The following is a 26,257-nucleotide window of genomic DNA, read 5'->3' as shown; positions in this document are numbered from 1 at the left end:
TATTTCCACTGGAAAAAATATAAATTATCAATTATGCCCCTATTTATTTAAAAGAGAGAAATACCAATCTTTTTTTTTGAAAAACCCCATGATCTTGGCCTGGTTGTTTCCCTCGTAAGTCATAAATATGATGTGGGTATTCAATCATTTGTAAAAGTAGAAATTCGTATCATAATCAAAGTTAAAAGATAGATCACACAGATGAATCGGAAACTCAAAAGAGGTTGATACTATCTACGATAAATTGGTTATTGGTTATCCCATCATAATCAAAGTTAATTACGTTTACTATGTCAGTTAGTGAATTGGTTATTATAAAATATTAAACCATATGGGAAATACTCAAAATCAATCAAATGTGAGCATGCTTCTGTCGTCATGGCTGTGAACCTGTTAGTGATGTACACTTACTAGTTCTTTGTTTTGAGTGATATAAAGTGGACTTCGAGATGGGATGTGAGCATGCTTCTTCCTCCTTCAGCTGATTCTTCTACAGCCAACACCATCAGTACATATAGTAGCTGAAAGTTGACATTGGCTATGGCTTTCAACATATTCATTTAAAGTTTTTAAACGAATCCAGTATCCTCATTAGAAGCTTTAGTTAACATAGCCATGGCGGGTGATGGTTCTTTTTTTTTTAGGGCAACTTGAAGTGTTGAAGACAACAACACCAATGTGTTTCTTTTCCTAGCTTTTTGCTAATTTTAATTAAAGGTTGCCGTTAAAAAAAACAAAAAAAAACACCAGAAGAATGACGGTAGTTGGGAATTAGGATGTGAGCTCATGATGGGAATACAAAGACGATGCTTTCAAATATACGAGTATAATTTATTTAATTGAAAAATTCTTTATAATATCAATTACTTGCCAGATCGTTTTGTGAAACAAAAATAGGATTGCTTTCTTTTAATAAAATAAGGGCATAGTTGTCGATTCACATTTTGGAAGGATTAAAAGTTGCAGTGGCAATATCACCACCCATTTAATAATGATTTAATTAGATTCAAAAATTAATAGGATCAGACATATTCAGATGCGATTATTACTAATTTACTAGTGGAATGATATGATAAATGAAAGGGGTAGTTCATCGTCCATTATCATTCAAAAGATCTGGTCCAACTGCCGGCATGGCCGTCCAAGGGTGAACTCAAGGTTAAGCAACCTTTCTGATGACGAATAACTTCGATTATTTTCTAACTTCTTAATCTTTTTCGACAAACTTAGGGTTACCTCATGCTCATCATCCGCCTGCAGAAAACAATACATAAACTATATACGTGATATTTTTATTCTTCTCCATATATAAGTAATTCCTTTATATTCCCACTTTAAAATAAAGTTCTTGCTGTTGTCGTACCTCACTAGTGTCAATGGATATCGGGCAATCACTTGATACATTTTTTTTCATTGTGTAACTCAAATCATTCGTTTCCAAAGACGATTTAAAGGATCTCCTGCTTGAAAAAAGAAAATAATCAAACTATCGTTTTTACATAAAACTATTTATTCTTTTTTCTACTATTGATCATTGATATATACTTTATAATTGAAGACAAGCAGCATCTCTTATAAATTATCCAAAAAAACATGGATTAGGACAAAGACACAAATGTCTGTCATCAAAACATATACAAAACATATTACATATTGAATATGTTTTACATTAGCCGTCCTTGTGGTCTCTTTGCATGCTGTTCAAGAGTTAATTAAATCAACAAAAACCAGCGAATCTCTTATATATGTACCATATGTCAAACTCACATATGCAACACTGCTACAAACTTAGAGTTAATTTTGTCCATTTTACCTTGACTTTTAGCTTAACTTTCAAGTTCATTTACATTCACAATGTCACTCACTATTCCTTTATAGGCCATTAGGGTGTTCTCTTCACGAATTCCCTATAGAAAATTTGATTTTAAGAAATCAATAAAATACCTAAATGATAACAACATTTTTCTTACGTTACATCTTTGTTCACTGGTAAATACAGATAGTGTGCACGGACGGATATATACATGCATGTTAATATGATAAATTTTATGAGATATATCCATTGTAATGGTAAAAGACGGATATATATTGATAGTATATATAATACCACACATGTCATCCATTTGTTATGTAAATTATTAGATGCCTTCAATCTGGTCAATATATCATCACATCAACTATTTAGTCAGCCATGTAATTAATGGTGAGAGATACAGGTACACAAAACGGCAGAAAATGTACAGCAGGGCACAAAAACACACACACAAACCTTTGAGATATATTCAGTGTAGTAGATGGTGATATATCTCCCTCTACTTCAAACAATGAGATTGGAGCCCTTGGATTAATTACTTGAGTATCTGTCAGTGCAACTGCAAGACATGAATTCATATACAATCATGCATGTGTACATCACCACCGCATTAATATTGTTTGGCCCTATCAAACACGGTAAAAATTAGGATGCAAGGGGAAAAAAGAAAGATCCAAATCTAGTACCTGCTCCTCCTCTGTCAGTGCTCTTCACTGTCCTGTACATCTGATCAATCAATATACCCCACATCAAAAAAAGAAGAAAGTGATGATGACGTGAGTAATTATTAACACAAAGTCTACATTTGCTAAGTTTACACTTTTTCCTAGATGCCATTTTGTCCTACCCCCTTGTTCTCTACTTCCCCACCCCACCCCACCCCACCCTATCCCACACCAAGTTTTCCGGGTTGTGTTTCCTTGTCTCACCATTTCTATTACTTTCTGTTATTGATGTGCAAAGGGAAAACGATGAGACTACAGACTTAACCTGTGACCTAGCTTCCATAGATCTTTTTATCTTTAAGATATCACATTTGACCTTCATGTCCCTCTATATTTGTGATAATATATATATATATATATATATATATATATATATATATATATATATATATATATATATACACACAAAGAGAGAGAGAGAGAGAGAGAGAGAGAGAGAGAGAGAGAGAGAGAGAGAGAGAGAGAGAGAGAGAGAGAGAGAGAGAGAGAGAGAGAGAGAGAGAGAGAGAGAGAGAGAGAGAGAGAGAGAGTAATGATAATCATAAGGTTCCTAAATTCAAAATAAGTGGGACTGTTTTGAGTACAATGATAGGCACCTGCAAGTGACTCTTCACATGAGCTAGGGTTAGATCCTTCACATTCATCAACTCTTGCACTGATTTTGGGGTTGCTCCTGCCACAAACCCTAAAGAAGTTAGAACAAATTGCTACGGGAACTAGTTGAGTAATTAATCATGATTGTGATATAGAAGGATCAGTAGAAAGTTTTAAATTTTTAAAAAGTGTAACACATTTGAAACTACAACATACTTTCATGACCACCAAGGAGCTGAACGGCATGTATGAAGTGGGCGTGTAAGGACGAGGTCCATCTCATACGAGGAGCTCTAGCGCCCCTTCTGACACTGTTAACCATCCTCGAGCTTCTCTTGAAATAGTGGGAGTTGATTTGACGTGGTCCACGTGGATGATAATGGTGGTTGGGATGACAATGATTCAAAGCTCCCATCTCAAGCCCCAAGGTCAGCTGAGGCTGCTGCTGATCAAACTGCAAACCATGGTTAACAAAACCATCCATATCTGCTGCTATAAGCTGTTGGTAGTGGTGATGGTTGAAGGTGTTTTCTTGGCTTAAATCGCTGCTGCTGCTTGACGTGGAGGGTGGCCTTTTGATGATACAACCTGTCATGTTATACTCATCCGCTGCAAATGGAGGACTGATCTGTAAGGATAGATCTGGGAAAGCTGTAGCTTCATTAGTTGTCATTGGAGAAAAATTTGAGCTCAGAAACATTTAGATGGATAAAGAGTGGGTGTCAGTGAAAGGGGATGTAGTTCTGATTATATGCTGGTTGAGTGACTTATGATTGCATTAATCTTTGCATGGTATTCTGGACAGTGAGAGTATACAGTAGGAGTAGGATTGGTTTTGCAGAATAGGAAGGAAGGGAAAATGTAGTGAGAAAAGAAAGAGGGGTTTTTTCTTTTGATAGGGAGAGATGAAACTGGGAAGGAAAAGGAAAGGATAATGTTTGGGAATTTAAGGATGGAACTAACGTAGATGAAAGTGAGGAACCAACCAGTTCACGATGGTGAAAATGAAATAGTGTTTATCAATATTAAATATAGTTTTCTATAATTGTAATATTTAAACTTTCCAATCTCGTTTATAAAAATGTACGAATAAAGATGTAACAAGAACAAAAACATTAAAAAACATGGTTTCTACATATTCGTTAAGTTACCGAACAAATAAAGAAACACAAACGGATAAACAAACGAGTTTTCTTGTTTATATTCGTTCATTTAACAAATTATCTTTTTCATGTTCGTGAACATATAAACAAACATAAATAAATGAACATAAACGAACGAATATAAACAAACATAATTAATGGAACATATGTGAACATAAACGAACATATAATATAGCAATATAATAAAAAACTATTGAACATATATGATCATAAATAAACATAAACAAACAACATAAATAAATGAACGGGATCATTGTTTATGTTTGTTCATTAAACTAAATGAACATGAATTTGTGTTAATGTTTATTCATTTATTAAATACACGAACATAAACGAACTTGCTGCCGAACGGTTCACAGAACGTTCGGTTTGTTTACAGCCCAATAGTGTTTGGTGCATAGAAATGAACCGGAAGATATGGGATTAGACAACATGTTTATATTGTGTTTGGCAAGACTAGGACATAACATAACTCAACGTTGAAATTACTAAATTATCCTTTTTGATATTTACCATATTTTTCCTAGAATTCTTTTTTATACTCTTTAACCGCAAAATAATTACAATATAAAAATATATACGAACAAGTTACTAATTTTTAATCACTTTAAGTTATTATATTATATATATTGATATCATATTATTTTGGTGACATATCTATGGGTACAAACTAACAAAACTAGGCATTGTTGTTTTGATGAGTTAGAGTTTTCCTCCTAACCTTGCAGCCTAGTAAATAGATATTAAATAGTTCAATCCTCATTATGGTCGTTGAGACCAAAAAATAAATAAACCTAGAAAATTGCACACAAGATAATGCATAATGACAATGGGATTAAATCCACGGAGATTTGTTCAATTTATAACCCGATGAAAATCTTTTTATACAATTACTTGTGAAATGAAAATAAAAATAAAAATGGAGGTTTTAATCTTTTGGTTGTTTTGAAGAAACTAAAATTATACGAAGACTTGAAAATTGCAAATGAACAAGTAAAGAGTTTGATTCAAATCAATGAGAGAAAGATGGTTGGCATTGGCCTTCACCACGTGAATGTCTAGTTAATTTATCATTAGATGTTATGGTGCAATACTAGTGATTCAATTTAACTTGGCCATAGTGATTTATAAGCATAAATTACCTCAACTCTTCTTTGTTATTAAAATGGATAGAGAAGCTCATAACACATTTCCTTAATCAATGTAATAAAATTAATGAAGCATGTAATTTGTGAAAATCAATTAGCATTAGGTTTTAAGAGTCACCAAGTCCAAAAGGTAATCAAAATTCTTCCATTACCATTTTGGAGAAAATACTTTCATGATTTAGTAAAATGAAAAAAAACACATAAACCATTTGTTTGTTTGCTAATTTGAAGATCTAGTACTTAACTAAGAAATTAGCTAACTAATTAAACATTCATTCATCCAAACTCATGATTAAAGACAAATAAACATAAAAAGATGTTTAACTAGAAAATACTTCCATAAACTTCAACCACAAGTTCATAAACAACATTCAAAATAACTAGTCATCCATGGGTTAAACCTATTGAGGTTTTTAGGTTACAATAACAATGTACTTGTAGAAGTTCACATAACATTTATGGGTACATGCAACCTAAAACATTCTGTGACTTTTCACTATTAATAGCAACATACTTGATGAAACAAAACTAAAACCTTATGATCATCGAAAATCATAGATAGGAAACATACCTTATCTTAACTCGAATTAAGCTAATCAAACCCTCAAAGTATTCTTGGAAAACCTAGCTCCAATAGTGTGATAGCCTCTAATGCGTTACACCCAAAACCCTAGGAAACCCTATGATCGAATATAGGAGATATGGGAGAGGAGAAAATCAGATTTCTTGACGTATGAAAGGTAGTGGCCGAATTTGGCTAGGGGACACCCCTATTTATACTTGCCAAATAACCTATAGAACCTAAATTTGAATAATAAAATAATAGTATTTAATTCCTATTCAAATCATGTGTTCTTATTTGACTAGGAGGCTTTCAAAAATCCTAAAGATGGCTCTCAGAACCGTCAACCCCTAGGAAGGTTCTAGATTCTCTCTTTTGCTCAATTATGGGACAATTACAGTACAGTCCTTGTACCTCCAATTAATTCTAATTAACCCATAATTAATTCCAAATTAATTCTGATTAAATCTTAATTAATTATTACTATTTCCAATTAATATATTGAGCATATAATATATTAATAAATCATTTTATCTCTCTCTCTCTCTCTCTCTCTCTCTCTCTCTTATTTCCAATCCAAGCTATTTATTCGTTATGAGGGCAGCCCCAAAAGGACTTTACTTTTATTCTTTAATATTATACCAATTTAGTTAAAACCTTAGACACTTAATAGTAGTCTCCCACTTGGATAAGTCGCTAACTACAATTGCCAATATAACTCAGAATAACCAGTAAAGTGTGTTTTCCAAATACAATGCCAATCTCTGATCAAATCAGACGTTGGACCTAAGATAAGTGATAATCTATCCTTTCATTCTTCCTGATATCGTATGGACACGAGACATAGGTTAGAATAAATCTCATGGTCCAAGATTCTGTTTCTTGATTTCCCGATTTGTGATGACTTCATTAGACTACTAATGTAACATTCTGATGTTAAGGTACTTCTAATTTCAACCCTATAATGTCATTATGTGCATTTTGGACCCTAAGTTCAAAAAAGTGTGCAAAAGGAGCCCTAGTGGCATTGTTGTAATATTGGCCTTCGGAGTATGCCATGCGTACGTTGTAACAACGTAAATTTCCAAAACAATTTTTTATTTTAAAAACATACTCTCATTCATAAAATATCATAGTAATCCAATGTAACACATGTTATCTCAATAAACAAATCCCAAGATCCTGAAATACATAAATCCTCTCAGTGTGTACTGATCATGCCGGCGCCTTCCCGCGATCCTCGCTAGTACCTGAAACACATAACACAACAACTGTAAGCATAAATGCTTAGTGAGTTCCCCAAAATACCACATGCAACACATACGCCACTCGAGGCTACAATACGACCCTCCGGTCGATGTGTCTCAGCGGGACCCTCCAGTCCCGTAGCTCGTTGGACCCTCTGGTCCGGTCATAGCTCGTCGGACCCTTCGGTCCAGTCTGTGTCGTTGGACCCTTCGGTCCGGTCTATATCGTTGGGCCCTCCGGCCCGGTCTGTTCAACACATAGCATACATACAACACAATGCACATAACTCATATATATACACATAGCATACAAGACCCTCTGTCTACACATAAATACCACTCTAGGTAATGTATAGTGAGAAGACTCACCTCAATGAAATCGGATAAACTCTCGTGCTCAACGTCCCGACTTAGCCTCCTCCTATTATTCAGATAACATCCCCGATCAATATTCACTCATGATCTCATCTCTACAGATTGGGTAGAAGGCCATTCTACCCTTCACTGAACTCTCCTGAATCAGTCTTGACCAGAACCCTAAAGTCAACGGTCAACTTTGACCCGACTCGTCGAGTGCACAAGGGCGACTCGGCGAGTCCATGCGGGTCCTCTGAATCCTTTCAGCCTCTCTTGGCTCGTCGAGTCATCCTTCCACTCGACGGGTCACACCTGTCACGAATCGCGGGGCAACCCCGACTCGACTCGTCGAGTCCACTTATGGACTCGGCGAGTTGCCTCCATGTTCATCCTCAAATGACCTCCTAAGGTCAGATCTGCTTTCCTAACTATCATATCTACCCTTCAAATGTTCAAATGTCACGTAAAGGTGCAACCTTTACGTGCATGCAACCCACAACAAGTCATAAATGGAGAAATAACTCTAAAAATGGCAACCTAGTCCCCAATCTTTCATTTGCTTGCATAAAGCTGAGGGATAGTGACTCTATGGACCTCTCATGGTCCAGATCTGATGCTATTAACACAAAGGGGGCCTCATACTTACTAGATCTTACATAAAATGGAGGTAAAAACCCTAAAACCCTAAAATCTATCATATCAACACGAAATAGAAGGGATTATACCTCCAGAGATGAACTCTCAAGATGATTAGCCCAGATCCAAGCTCCCTTCATGCTCTAGATGGGTGTTTCCTTCTTCCTTCTAGCAAAACTAACCCAAAAGTGATGTATTAGCCTCTTCTTGCTCTCAACTCTCTCACTGCTCTCTCTAGGGTTTCTCTGGGGTGCATTGGCCGCAAATGGAGGCCATAAAGGCCTTTAAATAGGGCACAGGCCCGGGGATTTAGGGTTTCACTTTACAGCGCAGACTCGCCGAGTCCACGTATCTACTCGTCGAGTCCGATCATTAATCCAGTCAAGAACTCGCGATCCTACTCGGCGAGTCTGAGCGTCTACTCGCCGAGTCCCTCCATAAAACCCAAAATAAATAACTAAAATAAGATACCTGGGAATCCGGATGTTACAATTCTCCCCCACTAGAATCAGACTTCGCCCTCGAAGTCTTGTCCCGCCAACAACTCTGGATGTTGCTCCCGCATCTCCAACTCCGGCTCCCAAGTCAGCTCGGACCCTCTCCGATGTTGCCACTGGACCTGAACCAGGGGCACCTCCTTGTTCCTCAAAACCTTGATCTTCCGATCCAAAATCGCGATCGGTTTCTCAACATAATTCAACCTCGCATCTACCTGAATGTCCTCCAGCGGCACTACTGCTGACTCATCTGGTATACACTTCCTCAACTGAGACACATGGAAGGTATCATGAATCTGGCTCAACTCCGCAGGTAGCTCCAAACGATACGCTACCCTGTCCACTTTCGCGGTCACTCTGAACGGACCGATGTACCCGGGCCCCAGCTTGCCCCACTTCCTGAACCGAATCACTCCTTTCCAAGGAGACACCTTCAGGAGTACGAAGTCTCCCACCTGGAACTCAAGCTCGGATTGTCGCCTATCCGCATAACTCTTCTGACGACTCTGAGCCGTCAATAACCTCTGTCTAACCTGTTGTATCTGCTCTGTCGTCTGAAGCACTATCTCGGTGCTACCCATCACACGCTGCCCTACCTCTCCCTAGCAAATAGGAGTCCGACACCTCCTCCCATACAACAACTCGAAGGGAGGCATACCAATACTTGAATGGTGGCTGTTGTTGTAGGAAAACTCAGCCAACGGCAAGTACGTGTCCTAACTTCCCCCGAAGTCCAACACACATGCTCGAAGCATGTCCTCGAGTGTCTGAATCGTCTGCTCACTCTGTCCGTCCGTCTGGGGGTGGTAGGTGGTACTGAAATGCAACCTCGTACCCAACTCCTCGTGGAACGTCTTCCAGAACCTGGAAGTGAAACGTACATCTCGATCTGACACAATCGAGATCGGCACCCCATGCCGCGATACCACCTCCCTCACATACAACTCTGCCAGCCTTTCAGCAGAAGAGCTCTCACTGATAGCAAGAAAATGCGCGCTCTTCGTCAGCCGGTCGACGATCACCCAAATTACGTCGACACCCCGTGCGGTCCTCGGCAATTTGGTGATGAAATCCATAGAAATCTGTTCCCACTTCCATTGAGGAACCTCAAGTGGCTGCAACTTGCCATGCGCACGCTGGTGCTCGGCCCTGCGACAGGTCAAGCACCTCTCAACAAACCATGCTACATCTCTCTTCATACAGGGCCACCAATAGTCCCTCTTCAGGTCCAAATACATCTTAGTGGCCCCGGGATGGATCGAGAACCTCGATCGGTGCGCCTCCTCCATCAAAGTGGTGCGCGTCCCGCCTGCATACGGCACCCAAATCCGACCCTGAAAGGTCATCAGCCCACGACTATCGGTAACAAAATTAGGTACCTGCCCAATCACCCGCTCTCTCTTGCGGTTCTACGGTCTCACGGCCTCTGCCTGGGCCTCCCGAATGGTGTCCAACATCGGAGTCATCACTGTCAATCGCATACAAGTGTCTCGAATCGGGGCACTCTCCGCCCTACGACTCAGCGCATCAGCTACAACATTAGCTTTGCCCGGGTGGTACAAGATCTCACAATCGTAATCCTTTACCACATCCAACCATCTCCTCTGGCGCATATTCAGGTTGGGCTGATCCATCAGATACTTCAAACTCTTGTGGTCCGTGTATATGGTACACCGAACCCCATACAGGTAATGGCGCCAGATCTTGAGGGCGAACACCACTGCCCCCAGCTCCAGATCGTGGGTGGGATACCTCGTCTCATGAGGCTTCAGCTGCCTTGATGCATACGCTATCACATGCCCTCTCTGCATAAGCACCACACCCAACCCTGATATCGATGCGTCGCAGTACACCACAAAATCCTCCATTCCCTTTGGAACGGATAACACCGGGGCATCGCACAACCTCTGGCGAAGAGTCTCAAACGAGGCCTGCTGCTCAGGCCCCACGAAAAAGTAACGCCCTTCCGGGTCAACCTGGTGAGAGGCACGACGATCTTGGAGAAATCTTTAATAAATCTCCTATAATAGCCGGCCAACCCCAGGAAACTCCTGATCTCGGTGGGGGATCTCGGCACCTCCCAACTCATCACCGCCTCAATCTTGGCCGGATCGACCAATATCTCATTCTGATTAACGAGATGTCCCAGGAACTGGACCTCTCGTAACCAGAAATCACACTTGGAGAATTTGGCGTAAAGCCTCTCCGATCTCAGAACTCCGAGGATCTCCCTCAAATGCTCCTCATGTTGCTCTCTGGATCTCGAATACACCAATATGTCATCGATGAACACGATCACCGATCGATCCAACATCGGCCTACACACCCTGTTCATGAGATCCATGAACGATGCCGGTGCATTGGTGAGCCCGAAAGGCATCACCACAAACTCGTAATGCCCGTAACGAGTCCTGAACGCCGTCTTCTGGACATCCTCATCACGCACTCTCATCTGATGATATCCAGACCTCAGATCAATCTTGGAGAACCAAGACGCTCCCTGCAACTGATCAAACAGATCATCAATCCTCGGCAGTGGCTAACGGTTCTTGACCGTTAACTTGTTCAACTCCCGGTAATCAATGCACATCCGGTGTGAACCATCCTTTTTCTTGACAAAAAGGATCGGCGCTCCCCACGGCGAGCTACTCGGTCTGATAAATCCCTTCCCCAACAGCTCCTGAAGCTGTGAGGATAACTCCTGCATCTCTGGTGGTGCAAGGCGATAGGGCGCCTTGGCGATAGGCGCCGCTCCCGGAACCAAATCGATGCGAAACTCCACCTGCCTCTCGGGAGGCACACCCGGCAACTCCTCGGGGAAAATGTCCGGGAACTCACGCACTATCGGCACATCATCAACAGAACTAGGCCTCTCCGCTGCTACTCGTGTGTCCATCACGTAGGCCACAAACCCACTACAACCCTGCTGTAGACTCTGCCTCGCTCTAGCAGCCGAACAGAATGCTGACCCTGAACGGGTGCCCTCGCCGTACACCGTAAGAACTCCCCCACTAGGGTCTCGTATGGTCACCAACTGTCGCTCGCAGTCGATAACCGCTCCAAACCTGCTCAACCAGTCCATGCCCACGATGACACATACATCTCCCATCGCAATCGGGACCAAATCAATTGGAAACTCAACGCCGAAGATCTCGAGTACACATCCTCGGATCACATCAGTAGCATACACCGCTCGCTCGTCGGCTATAGAAACTCGTAGAGGTCGACTCAACACCTCTCGTTGAACACTGATGTTCTGACTAAATGCTAATGACACGAAAGATCGACTCGCACCCGAGTCGAATAACACCAACGCAGGTACAGAACTCACAAGAAAAGTACCTAAGCATAACACAATATAAGCACAAAATCTCAAACTCAAAATAGGTAAGTGAAAGAATACATACCGGCCACGACATCGGGCGCTGCGCAGACCTCCTCCGCTGTCAACTGGAAGGCTCTCACGTGAGCCTTCGGTGCCTCGGCCTTTGCTGGCCGGACCTCGATAGCTCTAGCAGTAGGTGTAGACCCCTGTGCTGATCCCTGTAGTAGCTGAGGGCACTCGGCCTTCCGATGGCCGGTCTGGTTGCAATGAAAGCAAACCGAGAATCCCTTGGGGTGATCCCTCGCGAAATGCCCCTCCTTCCCACACTTGTAACACACCCCAGCTCTGCACACCCCCTCGTGACTCTTGCCGCACTTCCCACAAGTGCGGCCCTTCGGACCCCTAGATCTCGAATCAGCGGGCTTTGCCCGCGTGGCTACCGGTTGCGCCTGTGCCGGTCGCCTGTCCCTCCTCTGAGACTCGGCCTCCTCCCTGACCTGAGTCTCCAGCTCAATCTCTCTCTTCCGGTCATTTGCCTGAAGCTCGACAAATATCCGGTATGACGAGTTCGCCACGAACTCACGTATATCCCTCCTCAGTATGCTCAAGTACCGGCTCATACGTGCCTGCTCAGTCGACACGTGCTCAGGGCAAAACAACGCCCTCTCGTGAAACATCCTCGTAATCACCGTCACAGACTCAGTTCCCTGCTTGAGGGATAAGAACTCCTGGGCTAGACGTTCCCTCTCTACAGGGGGAACATACTCATCTCGAAACATCATGGTGAACCTCTCCCAGGTCACCGCAGTAAGCTCTGCCGTATTGAAGTCTACCGTCACAAACTTCCACCAATCCTTCGCTCCCAAGTGAAGCTGGTTAAGCGCAAACCTAACCCTCAGATGCTCCGGACACGAGCAGGTGTAGAAGCATCCCTCGATGTCAGAAATCCACCTCATCGCAGAAATCGGGTCCTGCGTCCCATCAAAATCTGGTGGCTTCGTGTTGCTGAACTCTCGGTACAGCAACGAGTCACCTCCCTGGGGACTGGCAGCAGCGACAGTTGCGGTGGCCGCAGCAACAGCAGCCTCAGTAAGAGCAGCGTACCGCTCATAAAAAGTCTCGATCAGCGTGGTCTTGATAGACCCGAACATCTCTGGTATCTCAGCTCGAATGGCCGCAGCCACCTCCTCGTGAATCAATCTACGAATCTCCTCATCGCTGGTACCACTGGTACCACTGCCTCCTGGGTGGTGGCGCGTCCCAACCATGATGTCTCTGAAATATAACACAAAAGAATCAGAGACTCGTTCGAGTATACTCGCACTCGATACTCAACCCTACTTATTCTTTAGTACCATGAGGATTCTTACTTGGACTGCTCACCGATCCGGTGTTTCCAGTAGTACGGGCCCTTATACTACCTTCCACAACGCATCGGTATTCACCCCAAGTCCTCCTCCTAGGATCCCAGATCACAAGTACTCTATATCTCACTAAACTCAGGCTACTCTTTGGTAGACCACTCATAAGTTCCTCGCTGCTACCTACTTACTCTCGAAGTATCTCATAGTAGCAGTAACTCCTAGGCTAAGGCATCACAAATCAGGCCCACTCTAGTCCTAACCATGAATACCTAGCCTACTCTAGCATGCATAACATATCACATAATATCTCATAACACATAATGTAAGGGTATTTTGGGAAATCACCGTTTGGGCGCTGGCTAATCGTACACACTGCTCCGTTCCGCTTTTCTCAAAAGTCCTTTACTCTTTTGGAAAAATTGTTTCTTTTATGAAAAATTCTCTCAAATCCTCAGTTTGAGATCAGATACGCCCGGAGGTGTATCCGAGTCTCTCAAACCAAGGCTCTGATACCAACTTGTAACAACGTAAATTTCCAAAACAATTTTTCATTTTAAAAACATACTCTCATTCATAAAATATCATAGTAATCCAATGTAACACATGTTATCTCAATAAACAAATCCCAAGATCCTCAAATACATAAATCCTCTCAGTGTGTACGGATCATGCCGGCGCCTTCCCGCGATCCTCGCTAGTACCTGAAACATATAACACAACAACTGTAAGCATAAATGCTTAGTGAGTTCCCCAAAATACCACATGCAACACATACGCCACTCGAGGCTACAATATGCCCCTCCGGTCGATGTGTCTCAGCGGGACGCTCCAGTCCCGTAGCTCGTTGGACCCTCTGGTCCGGTCATAGCTCGTCGGACCCTTCGGTCTAGTCTGTGTCGTTGGACCCTTCGGTCCGGTCTATATCGTTGGGCCCTCCGGCCCGGTCTGTTCAACACATAGCATACATACAACACAATGCACATAACTCATATATATACACATAGCATACAATACCCTCTGGTCTACACATAAATACCACTCTAGGTAATGTATAGTGAGAAGACTCACCTCAATGAAATCGGATAAACTCTCGTGCTCAACGTCCCGACTTAGCCTCCTCCTATTATTCAGATAACATCCCCGATCAATATTCACTCATGATCTCATCTCTACAGATTGGGTAGAAGGCCATTCTACCCTTCCCTGAACTCTCCTGAATCAGTCTTGACCAGAACCCTAAAGTCAACGAAAGTCAACGGTCAACTTTGACCCGACTCGTCGAGTGCACAAGGGCGACTCGGCGAGTCCATGCGGGTCCTCTGAATCCTTTCAGCCTCTCTTGGCTCGTCGATTCATCCTTCCACTCGACGGGTTACACCTGTCACGAATCGCGGGGCAACCCCGACTCGACTCGTCGAGTCCACTTATGGACTCGGCGAGTTGCCTCCATGTTCATCCTCAAATGACCTCCTAAGGTCAGATCTGCTTTCCTAACTATCAGATCTACCCTTCAAATGTTCAAATGTCATGTAAAGGTGCAACCTTTACGTGCATGCAACCTACAACAAGTCATAAATGGAGAAATAACTCTAAAAATGGCAACCTAGTCCCCAATCTTTCATTTGCTTGCATAAAGCTGAGGGATAGTGACTCTATGGACCTCTCATGGTCCAGATCTGATGCTATTAACACAAAGGGGGCCTCATACTCACTAGATCTTACATAAAATGGAGGTAAAAACCCTAAAATCATGAAATCTATCATATCAACACGAAATAGAAGGGATTATACCTCCAGAGATGAACTCTCAAGATGATTAGCCCAGATCCAAGCTCCCTTCACGCTCTAGATGGGTGTTTCCTTCTTCCTTCTAGCAAAACTACACCAAAAGTGATGTATTAGCCTCTTCTTGCTCTCAACTCTCTCACTGCTCTCTCTAGGGTTTCTCTGGGGTGCATTGGCCGCAAATGGAGGCCATAAAGGCCTTTAAATAGGGCACAGGCCCGGGGATTTAGGGTTTCACTTTACAGCGCGGACTCGCCGAGTCCACGTATCTAGTCGTCGAGTCCGTTCATTAATCCAGTCAAGAACTCGCGATCCTACTCGGCGAGTCTGAGCGTCTACTCGCCGAGTCCCTCCATAAAACCCAAAATAAATAACTAAAATAAGATACCTGGGAATCCGGATGTTACATACGTGGTGTATGATGAGCATACTAGGGCGCGCCCTAGTATGTGGGGCGTACATCAATGTATACAGGGTGTACTTGCCAGATAAGGAAACCCTAATTTTTAGGGTGTGACTCGTATTTAAGCACTCTTATGGCCTTATTTCACCCACCTTAACTGCCTTCATCCCTCTCATACGTTTGTGGAACCCTAGTTTCACCTTGAAGAGCCTTTTCAAGCTTAGAAGTGTGTTTTTGGTCCTTGGAAGAAGAAGGAAGGAAGCCAAGCTCATCTTGAAGGAGTGGAACACTTGGATCAGGAATTTCTACTTCATTTGCAACCATTCTAAGGTAAAAAGCTTGCAACTTTATTCCTCTAGCATGTAGATGTAGTTTTGATGGGTTTTATGTACTCTAACATCCCTATGGTGCACATACAACCCTAATGCTTTGGATCTAACTTTTCTCTAATTATACATGCAATATTGTTTTTCCAAAGCATGAAGCCGAAACTAGCATACAACTTGATATATGAATCATAAAAACTAGTTAGAAGATTGCCTCTTGTTGTATTTTGTTTGTATTTGACCTTTAAGAGCTTAGCACCCCAAGTGTGATGCCTCAAATGTTTCACAACACACCAAGAACAAAAGGAAGCTTTTGAGAGAGAGGCTAGGAAGCACAAATCGGCTAGTATTCTTCTTTAGAATGCATGAACCGATTTTAGGGAGTCAGGGGTTACTTTTATAGCCTAGGGTTTCATCCATGCAAACCCTAATTCACCATGACTCTTCACGTTTCATAGGCCTTTTGGGCTAAACCTTCATGGACTCTCATAAAGGTTTAGTCCAACCCTAATCAACATGGATCATTGGTCCAAACTATAAGTATTACTGATTTACCTAAACAGTCCCCGTAAATTTAGTCAGTCTCTTTTGATCACTAAATTAATTCTTGATCAATACTAATTAAATAATGTGATTTCTCAATTAATATATTATACTTATAGTATATTAATAAATCACAAATAAGCTCTTTCTCAAATATCCATCCTATCAAATTGTTCTAGTGAATTGCAACCCAAATGGACCATGCTACTTTCGGGTCAAGTACATACCAGTTATAGTTATGGGCTTAGACACCTAATCTAACAGTCTCCCACTTGGATAAGTCTAATAACTATAATTGCAAATGCAACTTCAAAATCCGATTAGCAATTGTAGCTCTCTAAAGCCATTGTCGAATCCTGACACACCATTTAGATAAGGGATCATATAATCATATGTTCTTCAAGATATCATGCGGACAAATACATGGAACATAGTCATACTTTTTGTCCATCAGTTTGTTTACCGATTTCTGATTTGTTTGGCATAGAACTTAATTGAACACATCAATTGAGTCCTGACCGGACCCAGCACATAAGTCAAAACAAAATCATCGAGGGGCCCAAGATATCGCTTTTATTCCTCTTAGGATAAAAGGAACATATAAACTTCGACTTATATGCTTGTACTAGTTACTTGTTAAATCATACAAAATAGCACGTTTTATAACATCAAGTTACTTATGCGGTTTCACATTATTAGTGTACAACCAACTCATAATCAACAACTCATATATATTGGTTTGAAGATTATACGATATTATTGTCTGACAATCACTCATGATAAATTCCATGAAGTGATTCATGTGAGCGTGGGTTTAATCTAATACTCAAATCTTATTTCAGGAGCACTTATGAATGTTGTAGCAAACTCTTGTTATGTCTAAACTCTTTAGACAATCTACAAGCCAATTCATGACAGTCTAATCTCATATCCTACTTCCAAAGTATGACAGACTGTGGATGGTTTGAATAATCTTATTATTCTGGAAGTCAAAACATGCAAATTGAAACAATAGTAAGCAATTGACACAAGATAGTAACTTTACTCATAAATAAAACTCCTTTTATTCAATAATCAAATGTCAATTACATTTTATCTATTACAAGTTTCTAAACAACTATCTAATCACTAAAACTAATATCGACCTTCAGCCCAATACTCCTTGCATGCTGCAAGTGTTTATCCCTACTCAGTCCCTTTGTAAGGGATCTGTTGGGTTCTCCTCTGATGATATCCTCTTTACTACGAGGAGTCCTTCTTCTACTTGATGTCGTATGAAGTGATATTTTATGTCAATGTGCCTGGATCTGCCATGATCCCTCGGTTCCTTGGTTAAGGCAACTACACTCTCGTTGTCACAGAAAATATCGATAGGCTCCTTTACAGCCGATACAACTCCAAGGTGTACAATAAGTTCTTAAGCCATATGGCCTCCTTTGCCGCTTTGCTTGCTACTATGTACTCTGATTCGCACATTGAATCAACTACAGTTTCCTGTTTGGAACTTTTCTATGTTACTGATCCTCCATTCAGGGTAAATACCTAGCCCGACTGAGAGCCGAAAATTATCTCTGTCAGTCAGAAAACTGGCGTCACTATACCCTATCACTCTCAAGTCATCACTCCAACCGAGGGTAAGGACCCAGTCCTTAGTCCTCTGCAGGTACATAAGAATGTTCTTTACCGCAGTCCAGTGAGCTCTACCAGAATTCCCTTGATATTTGTTGACCATGCTCAAAGCAAAGGCCACATCAGGGCGAGTACATGCTATAGCATACATGATCGACCCAACTGCCGAAGCATATGGTACTTGACTTATATCTGCTATCTTTTCGTCTGTACTCGGACTCTAAGCCTTACTCAGTTTGGTATTGCTCAGGATAGGTAACTCACCTTTATTGGAATCCTCCATGTTAAAACGTTTCAACACCTTGTCCAAGTAGGTGCTTTGTCTAAGTCCTATTAGTCTTTTACTCCTCTTTCTCAATATCCTTATCCCTAGAATATAAGCAGCTTCTCCAAGGTCCTTCATAGCGAAACACTTCCCAAGACAGGACTTAACCTCCTGGAAGGTTGGAATGTCGTTTCCTATGAGCAGTATGTCATCCACATACAATACGAGAAAGCTAACTATTCTCCCACTAGCTTTGACATATACACAAGACTCATCCTCGCTTCTCGAAAATCCAAACTCTTTGACTTTCTCATCAAAACAAAGATTCCATCTACGAGATGCTTGTTTCAATCCACAAATGGATTTCTCAAGCTTACACACTCTATTAGGGTACTTTGCATTGACAAAACCCTCTGGCTGACTCATATAAACATCTTCATCCAACTTCCCATTAAGGAAAGCGGTTTTGACATCCATTTGCCATATTTCATAATCATGAAATGCAACTATGGCTAGCATAACCCTTATAGATTTAATCTTCGCTACTGGTGAGAAGGTCTCGTCATAGTCAACTCTAGGAGTTTAAGTAAAGCCCTTCGCAACCAATTGTGCCTTATATGTGTGTACTTTCCCATCCATGTTGGTCTTCTTCTTGAAGATCCATTTGCACCCGACTGTCTTACGACCCGGTACATTGTCAACCAAGTTCCAAACTTGATTGTTATACATGGACTGAATCTCGTTGTCCATAGCCTCCTTCCATTTCACAGACTCGGGGCCTGCCATGGCTTCCTTGTAGTTGTTAGGTTCATCCAAGTTTACCAGCGTACTATCACTAATAAATGTGTCACCTTAAGTAGTAATATGGAAACCATAAAAATCAGGTGCCGTTCTAACTCTATTGGAACGCCTTAGAGGCAAGGACTCATCAATCGGTTCAACAGGAGTTTCCTCCTCAAGTTGAGCACTAGTGTTTGAGGGTCCTTCATCACTTAACTCTTGAAGCTCTTCAAGGTCAATTTGCCCCCCACTGTTCTCTTGGCATATGAGTTCTCTTTCACGGAAAACCCCTCTCCTCGCAACGAAGACACCATTGTCACTCGGTCTATAAAAGAGATATCTAAAGGACTTTTGTGGATAGCCAATGAAAATACAACGCTTACTACGAGGTTCGAGTTTGTCGTGAGTCTCTCGTCTTACAAAAGCCTCGCAAGCCCAAACCTTTATATGTGCTAACGAGGGAACCTTCCTTGTCCACATTTCGTGAGGTGTTTTGGCAACCCTTTTAGTTGGGACTAGATTAAGGATGTGGGTGGCAGTCTCTAAGGCATAACCCCATAATGAGATAGGTAACGAAGCTCGACTCATCATGGAATGAACTATGTCCAGCAAGGTTCGATTGCGCCTCTCAACCACACCATTAAGTTGTGGTGTCCTAGGTGGCGTCAATTGTGAAACAATTCCACATTCCTTAAGATAGTCGTGGAACTCGATACTAAGGTACTCTCCACCTCGATCGGATCGGAGCATCTTTATCTTTCTGCCCAGTTGATTCTCCACTTCCTGTTTAAACTCCTTGAACTTTTCAAAGGTTTCTGACTTATGCTTGATTAAGTAGATATAGCCATATTTGTTGTAATCATCACTAAAAGTCACATAGAAGCGATTAGCATCCCTTGTGGTGGATCTGAAGGGTCCACACACATCAGTGTGTATGAGATCCAACAAACCCTCAACCCTTGCACACGAACCAGTGAAGGGTGACTTGGTCATCTTTCCAAGTAAACAAGATTCACATGTGTCATGCAACTTTAAGTCAAATGACTCCAACACTCCATCCTTTTGTAGTTGGGTTATGCGCTTCTTGCTGACATGTCCAAGACAACAATGCCATAAGCATGCTTTATCCAAACCATTGGACGAATTGATGTGCAACATATTATTTCCTAAGTTATCTACAATCATCACAGTTTCATATATACCATTACAAGTCAATGCTTCAAAATAAAATTTACCATTATAATAAGCATTAATACTACCAATCTCATTATTAAATGAAAAAGTAAAACCTTGTTCATACAAACCATGAAAAGAAATAATAATTCTCGCCATATCAGACGAGTAACAACAATTATTCAGTTCTAAATTTTAACCCGCTACTAAGCAATAAAGAATAAACTCCAATATTGGTGACAAGCGACTTTTTCCTATTCCCCATGATCAAGTTCATCTTCCCGTGCTCCACATCCCTACTTCCTTTTAGACCCTGCAAATCAGAACAAATATGAAAACCACATCCTGTATCAAGGACCCAAGAATTAGCATGTTATGAGTTATTAGATAGAATAGTATAAATACCTATAAAGGTGGGCTTGATCTTCTCATCCTTTATGTCCTGCAAGTATATTGGGGCAGCTTCGTTTCCAGTGCCCCTTTTCATGACAATGGAAGCATTCTGCTTCCTTTGGATTGGAAGAGGGTTTAGCAGAAACAACTTTGGTCCCACTGGAAGAGGATCCATCATGGGACTTTCCCTTGTGTCTCTTAGAAGGAGCCTTCTGATGGATTTTGAGCATTCTAACACTTCCTAAGTGTACATGCAACCCTAATAACCTTGGATCTATGTTTGTCTAATTATCATGCAAAGTTGAATTCCAAGGTTATATTCCTATCTAGCATACATGGGGAACAAATTTTAACTTGCATGAAAGATAGAATAACTTACCTTGTTGTTGCTTATGATCCTTGAAACCTTGTGAGCCTAGCACCCCAAGTGTGATGCCTCAAATGCTTCACACAACACCAAATGCTTTTGGAATGACTTTAGAGAGAATACACACTTCTAAAATCGTCCTAGCCCTCTTGTTTCTTATGTGTAGCCAATTTTGGTGGAGAATGGGTTTCTTATATAGTGTTGACACATCTAGGGTTACACCATGTAAACCCTAATGTGTCATGACTCTTCATTTCCATGACCCATGGGTTTGTAACTCCCATGGAGCATCCTTTGGGTGGAACCCAACTTGATAATCCATGGAGCCTCTTAGCCCACTATATAAGATATGGAAGATTTACATAATCTACCCATATATTTAATTAGTTATCTTTTGATCACTTAATTAATTCTAAATTAATTCTTGATCAAACTAATTAAATAATATTATTAATATATTAGAACTTATAATATATTAATAAACCATAAGTGTTATTTCTCTCATTTTAGTTTATCCAATTGCATGGTGCCATGCAACCCAAATGGACCATGCCGGGTCGGGTCAAGTACATACCAGAAATAGTTATGGACTTAGACACCTTATCCAACACCTTCATCTTCTTTGCCTTCCCATGTCCAATTGCCAAGACAGGGGCAGCAGTAGTAGGAGTGGGTACAACAGACTTTCCTGTTAAACTACTTTCAGCAGTTCTCAGAAGGCCTTGAAGCTTGCTTAGAGTGACCTCCTCCTTGTTCATATGATAAGTCATACGAAACTGATCATAACAAGAAGGCAATGAGTGTGGGATAATATCAATGGCCAACTCTTCATCGAAGTTAACATTCAGCTTCAGCAAGCGGTCCACAAACCTTTGCATCTTTTCCAAGTGGGTCGTGATGGACTCTTCATCCTTCATTTTGGTTGTGATCATGGAGGCAATGATTTCATACATTTCCTGCCGAGCACTTTGATGGTACCTTTCCATCAAATCTTGGTGCATTTCATAAGGCCAAAAGTCCTCATAGGACTTATGAAGTTCAGCAGTCATGGTAGCAATCATGATACATGACACTTTTGTCTCGTCCCTCTCATGAGACTTATACTTAGCAATCTGTTCGGGAGTAGCAGTGTTTTCATTAATCTCCTTTAGCTCTTTATTGAGAACATATTCTTTGTCCTCGTACCGAATGGCCATTCGAATGTTTCGAATCCAGTCATTGAAGTTCAATCCATCAAAGATGACCCTCCCACATAGGTTCATGAGGGAGAAAGAGCCGGAAGAGTTTGGGTTTGATGCGGTGTTTGAAGTAGACATCTGAAAAGAAAGACAAAGTTTATATTATATGAGGATCCTTAATATCACACCCAAATGAAATATTAAGGCTATGACCCAACACAATATTTCACAATTCGGAAGAGGGATGCCGTAATCCAATTGCAAAATATTTGATGGTAGGTAAATGATGGTTTACCAATTTCCACCACAAAAAACGAAATTGATTATTAAGTTTTACATGAATTGAAATTCCTAGATTCTTTTGAGATTCATTAAACTTTTAAATGACATGTTTAAATCTCGATTATGCCCTTCAAGTTTGTGACTGGGATACCGAGGATCACAAACAAGGTATGAACAACCATGCAAATGTTCTTGGTACTCTTGATGTTACATATCACCTAATCAATGTGCCGGTTAACCATACACGCTCCATTGATCTATGATAAACATCAAGCTACCCTTTTCCACCCTTGTTAGTTCCAAATTAGTGTGTCGATTAACAACACACACTCCACTAACGACTTAGCAAGGTGCAAAGTGCAATTTCATGGAATAGCACAATTTTCACATTTTTCTTAAAGTAACTAAGATTAAGAATTTATAAAAGTTTAGTTACTTTATAATATCATTATACTTATTAATGAGGATTAATGTCCTATCCTACCTGTTCGGCTAACGACCCTCCACTAGTCAAGAGTGCGGTGGGTAAGAGTGGATACCCAATGAGGGTCATATTATAGGCCACTTCCTTAAACACCCCTTATAGATCAGCTTCGTGAATGAGGCCTACTAACGGTAAGACTGACTTGTCTTTTATATATATATATATATATATATATATATATATATATATATATATATATATATATATATATATATATATATATATATATAAGTATTAATCTTTTAATATTATAATAGTATAGTGGTTGAATTTTAAGCTTTTAAAATACTAGGGTTTGGAATTAAAGTTTCATAAATGAGACTCTTCAAGTTCCAAAACTTGAAGGCAAGTTTTGTAACTTCTTCAAAACTTTTGATTTCCATAACATATGGATTTATTGTTTCATGAATGAGACTTTTCAAATTCCATAACTTGAGGGCAAGTTATGAAACTCTTCAAGACCTTTGGAATTTCATAACTTATGGGTTTAATGTTTTCATGAATGAGACTTTTCATATCCCATAACTTGAGGACTAGTTATGAAACTCTTCAAGACATATTTAGATCAAATTTAAACTAATACAATTATCAAATAATATTTCATTTACCAACTTGACCTAATTTAGTTCATGCAGCATGACAATTTCTAATTCTACAAATAATTAGGTTTTTCACAAAATCAAGTAATTATCTTAAAAAATGTCAATCATCATGTTATTGGATGGGGATAATCATTACAATATTAGTAAAATCAAATTTTATAAGCCAAAACAATTTGTGGTAATGAGCCTAATCCAAAACATGCCAAAAACTCAAAAATTATGCCAATAGATGACCCAACTCGTCGATCCAGGCAATGGACTCATCGAGTTCATGGACAAATTCATCCAACTCGTCGAGTCCATCAGGCAGTGGCCAGAAATGTCATTTTTTTCAGCTTTGAAAATCAAACAATTGCATCAATATAATAGAAAACACCCATGGCTCTGATACCACTGATGGGTTTTATGTACTCTAACATCCCTGTGGTGCACATACAACCTTAATGCTTTGGATATAAGTTTTCTCTAATTATACATGCAATATTGTTTTTCCAAAGCGTGAAACCTAAACTAGCATACAACTTGATATATGAATTATAAAAACTAGTTAGAAGATTACCTCATATTGTAGCTTGTTTGTATTTGACCTTTAAGAGCTTAGCACCCCAAGTGTGATGGCTCAAATGTTTCACAACACACCAAGAACAAAAGGCGGCTTGTGAGAGAGAGGCTAGGAAGCACAAAACGGCTAGTATTCTTCTTTAGAATGCATGAACCGATTTTAGGGAGTTAGGGGTTACTTTTATAGCCTAGGGTTTCATCCATGCAAACCCTAATTCACCATGACTCTTCACATTTCATAGGCCTTTTGGGTTAAACCTTCATGGACTCTCATAAAGGTTTAGTCCAACCCTAATCAACATGGATCATTGGTCCAAACTATAAGTATTACTAATTTACCTAATCAGTCCCCGTAAATTTAGTCATTCTCTTTTGATCACTAAATTAATTCCAAATTAATTATTGATCAATACTAATTAAATAATGTGATTTCTTAGTTAATATATTATACTTATAATATATTAATAAATCACAAATAACCTCTTTCTCAAATATCCATCCTATCAAATTGTTCCAGTGAATTGCAACCCAAATGGACCATGCTACTTTCGGGTCAAGTGCATACCAATTATAGTTATGGGCTTAGACACCTAATCCAACAATTTTGGATGTCTTTATGGAGCTTTTTGGTCCCAAAATGTTAGATCTTGAATATGACATTTTCTTGACCTTTGAGTTGTCCTTTCAGACCCTAGGAGGGGTCTTAAGTCATAAAAATGGGTTCCAAATGGTTAATTTTGCTTCATGCATCATTTGGAAGGTCTTAGTGGAATAAGACCTTGTGTTAAGCACTTATTGGACATGCTAGGTCATAAAGTTGGAGACTTTATGACTCCTAAGAGTATTTTAGCCATGGATATGATGTTTGGATTTAAGAGCTTAAGCTATTAAGCTATTAATGGAATTTTTGGATTTGTGAGGGTACGCCCTGTGTACAGGGAGTACGCCTTGCATACGAGGTCAACCACCCCAATGGTGGTCAACCTACGAGGCTTCGTGTACGCCCATCGTACCACCGGAGTACGCCCCGCGTATGCATCCTGAGTTGACTCGGTCGAGTTGACACGGTTGGGTTGACTCGGCTGGGTTAACTCAGTTGACCTAGTTGGTTTAACAAGTTAACTTTAACCAAGTTTGACCAAATTTGACCTTGAGAGTATTTTTAGTATTTTGGGATTTCTATGGAAATTGGTAATTTGGTGGGAATAGGTGTTGGTTAGAGAGTTGAGATTCGGAGTCGAGACCTCATCAGCTTCTGTTCAGTTTGCGAAGTAGGATTTACTCACTATATTTCCGGGTCGAAGGCATGAAGGTCGGCCCATTGGATTGTTATCCTGGTTTATCGTATGTTGGTATGTTGTAGTGATCTGTTAGATCTGTATCCTGCTATATATGTGATGATGCTATGGTTAGAGATCTGTAAGATCTGTGTGATTGTCTTCTGACTGGTTATATGTATGATTATCTGTTATGTATATGTCGACATGGTTTATATGTGGTTGGGTTGAGGCGGACCAGTGTAGACTGAAGGCCAAGAAACCTAGGGCGTCCCGGATAGACTGCAGGACCGAGAGGCGTACCATTCAGGCTGAAGGCCCGGAGAACGTTCCAGATAGGCTGATGGCCCGGTGATGCATACTAGTCATGATGAAGGTTCTGTGAGCATACCAGATAGACGGTAGGCCGGTATGGCGTTCCAGTCAGGCTGAAAGCTTTGTATGCATGTTGTTTGTATTATGCTTATGTTATGTGTTGGTACTTTGGGGGAACTCACTAAGCTTTGGCTTATAGTTTTGGGTTATGTTTCAGATACTTCGAATGATCGCAGGAAGGAGAAGGCGTGACTGTATACATCCTCATGTTTTTGACTTACGATTTTGGGAGACTCTGATGTTGAACATGTTTTGAAAACTATGTTTGTACACAATTTGTGAAATTTTTGTTGGTTTTAAAAAGTTTAAAATTTATCATGATTTTATGGATGTTACAAATTGGTATCAGAGCCTTGGTTTGAGTGAATTGGAGGAACACTCGTGTGAATCCAGTCTCAAACTA

At 40.6% G+C, this 26,257-nt stretch overlaps 1 protein-coding gene across 2 annotated transcripts; it reads right to left on the bottom strand.

Annotated features, from left to right (window-relative positions):
* Positions 1 to 926: 926 nt before the first annotated feature.
* Positions 927 to 4,099, bottom strand: LOC145120635 (putative transcription factor KAN4). 2 transcript variants are annotated; one of them, XM_079056438.1, is made up of 6 exons: positions 3,349 to 4,099; positions 3,135 to 3,211; positions 2,500 to 2,539; positions 2,270 to 2,360; positions 1,364 to 1,460; positions 927 to 1,254 (listed from the first exon to the last, which is right to left on the bottom strand). In XM_079056438.1, exons 1-6 carry the CDS (start codon positions 3,830 to 3,832, stop codon positions 1,108 to 1,110), a joined length of 936 nt encoding a protein of 311 aa, XP_078912564.1. In that variant the 5' UTR covers positions 3,833 to 4,099; the 3' UTR covers positions 927 to 1,107. The 2 variants fall into 2 exon arrangements, with proteins under 2 accessions (XP_078912564.1, XP_078912563.1); XM_079056437.1 differs by having other exon boundaries at positions 2,270 to 2,372; positions 3,349 to 4,098.
* Between the last annotated feature and the right edge of the window lie 22,158 nt (positions 4,100 to 26,257).

Source organism: Lactuca virosa, chromosome 6, assembly GCF_052849685.1.
Source record: "Lactuca virosa cultivar CGN04683 chromosome 6, Lactuca_virosa_CGN04683_v6, whole genome shotgun sequence".
Taxonomy (NCBI): Eukaryota; Viridiplantae; Streptophyta; class Magnoliopsida; order Asterales; family Asteraceae; genus Lactuca; species Lactuca virosa.
The sequence above is the reverse complement of the archived record's forward strand: the minus strand, read 5'-3'. Positions and strand labels throughout refer to the sequence as shown.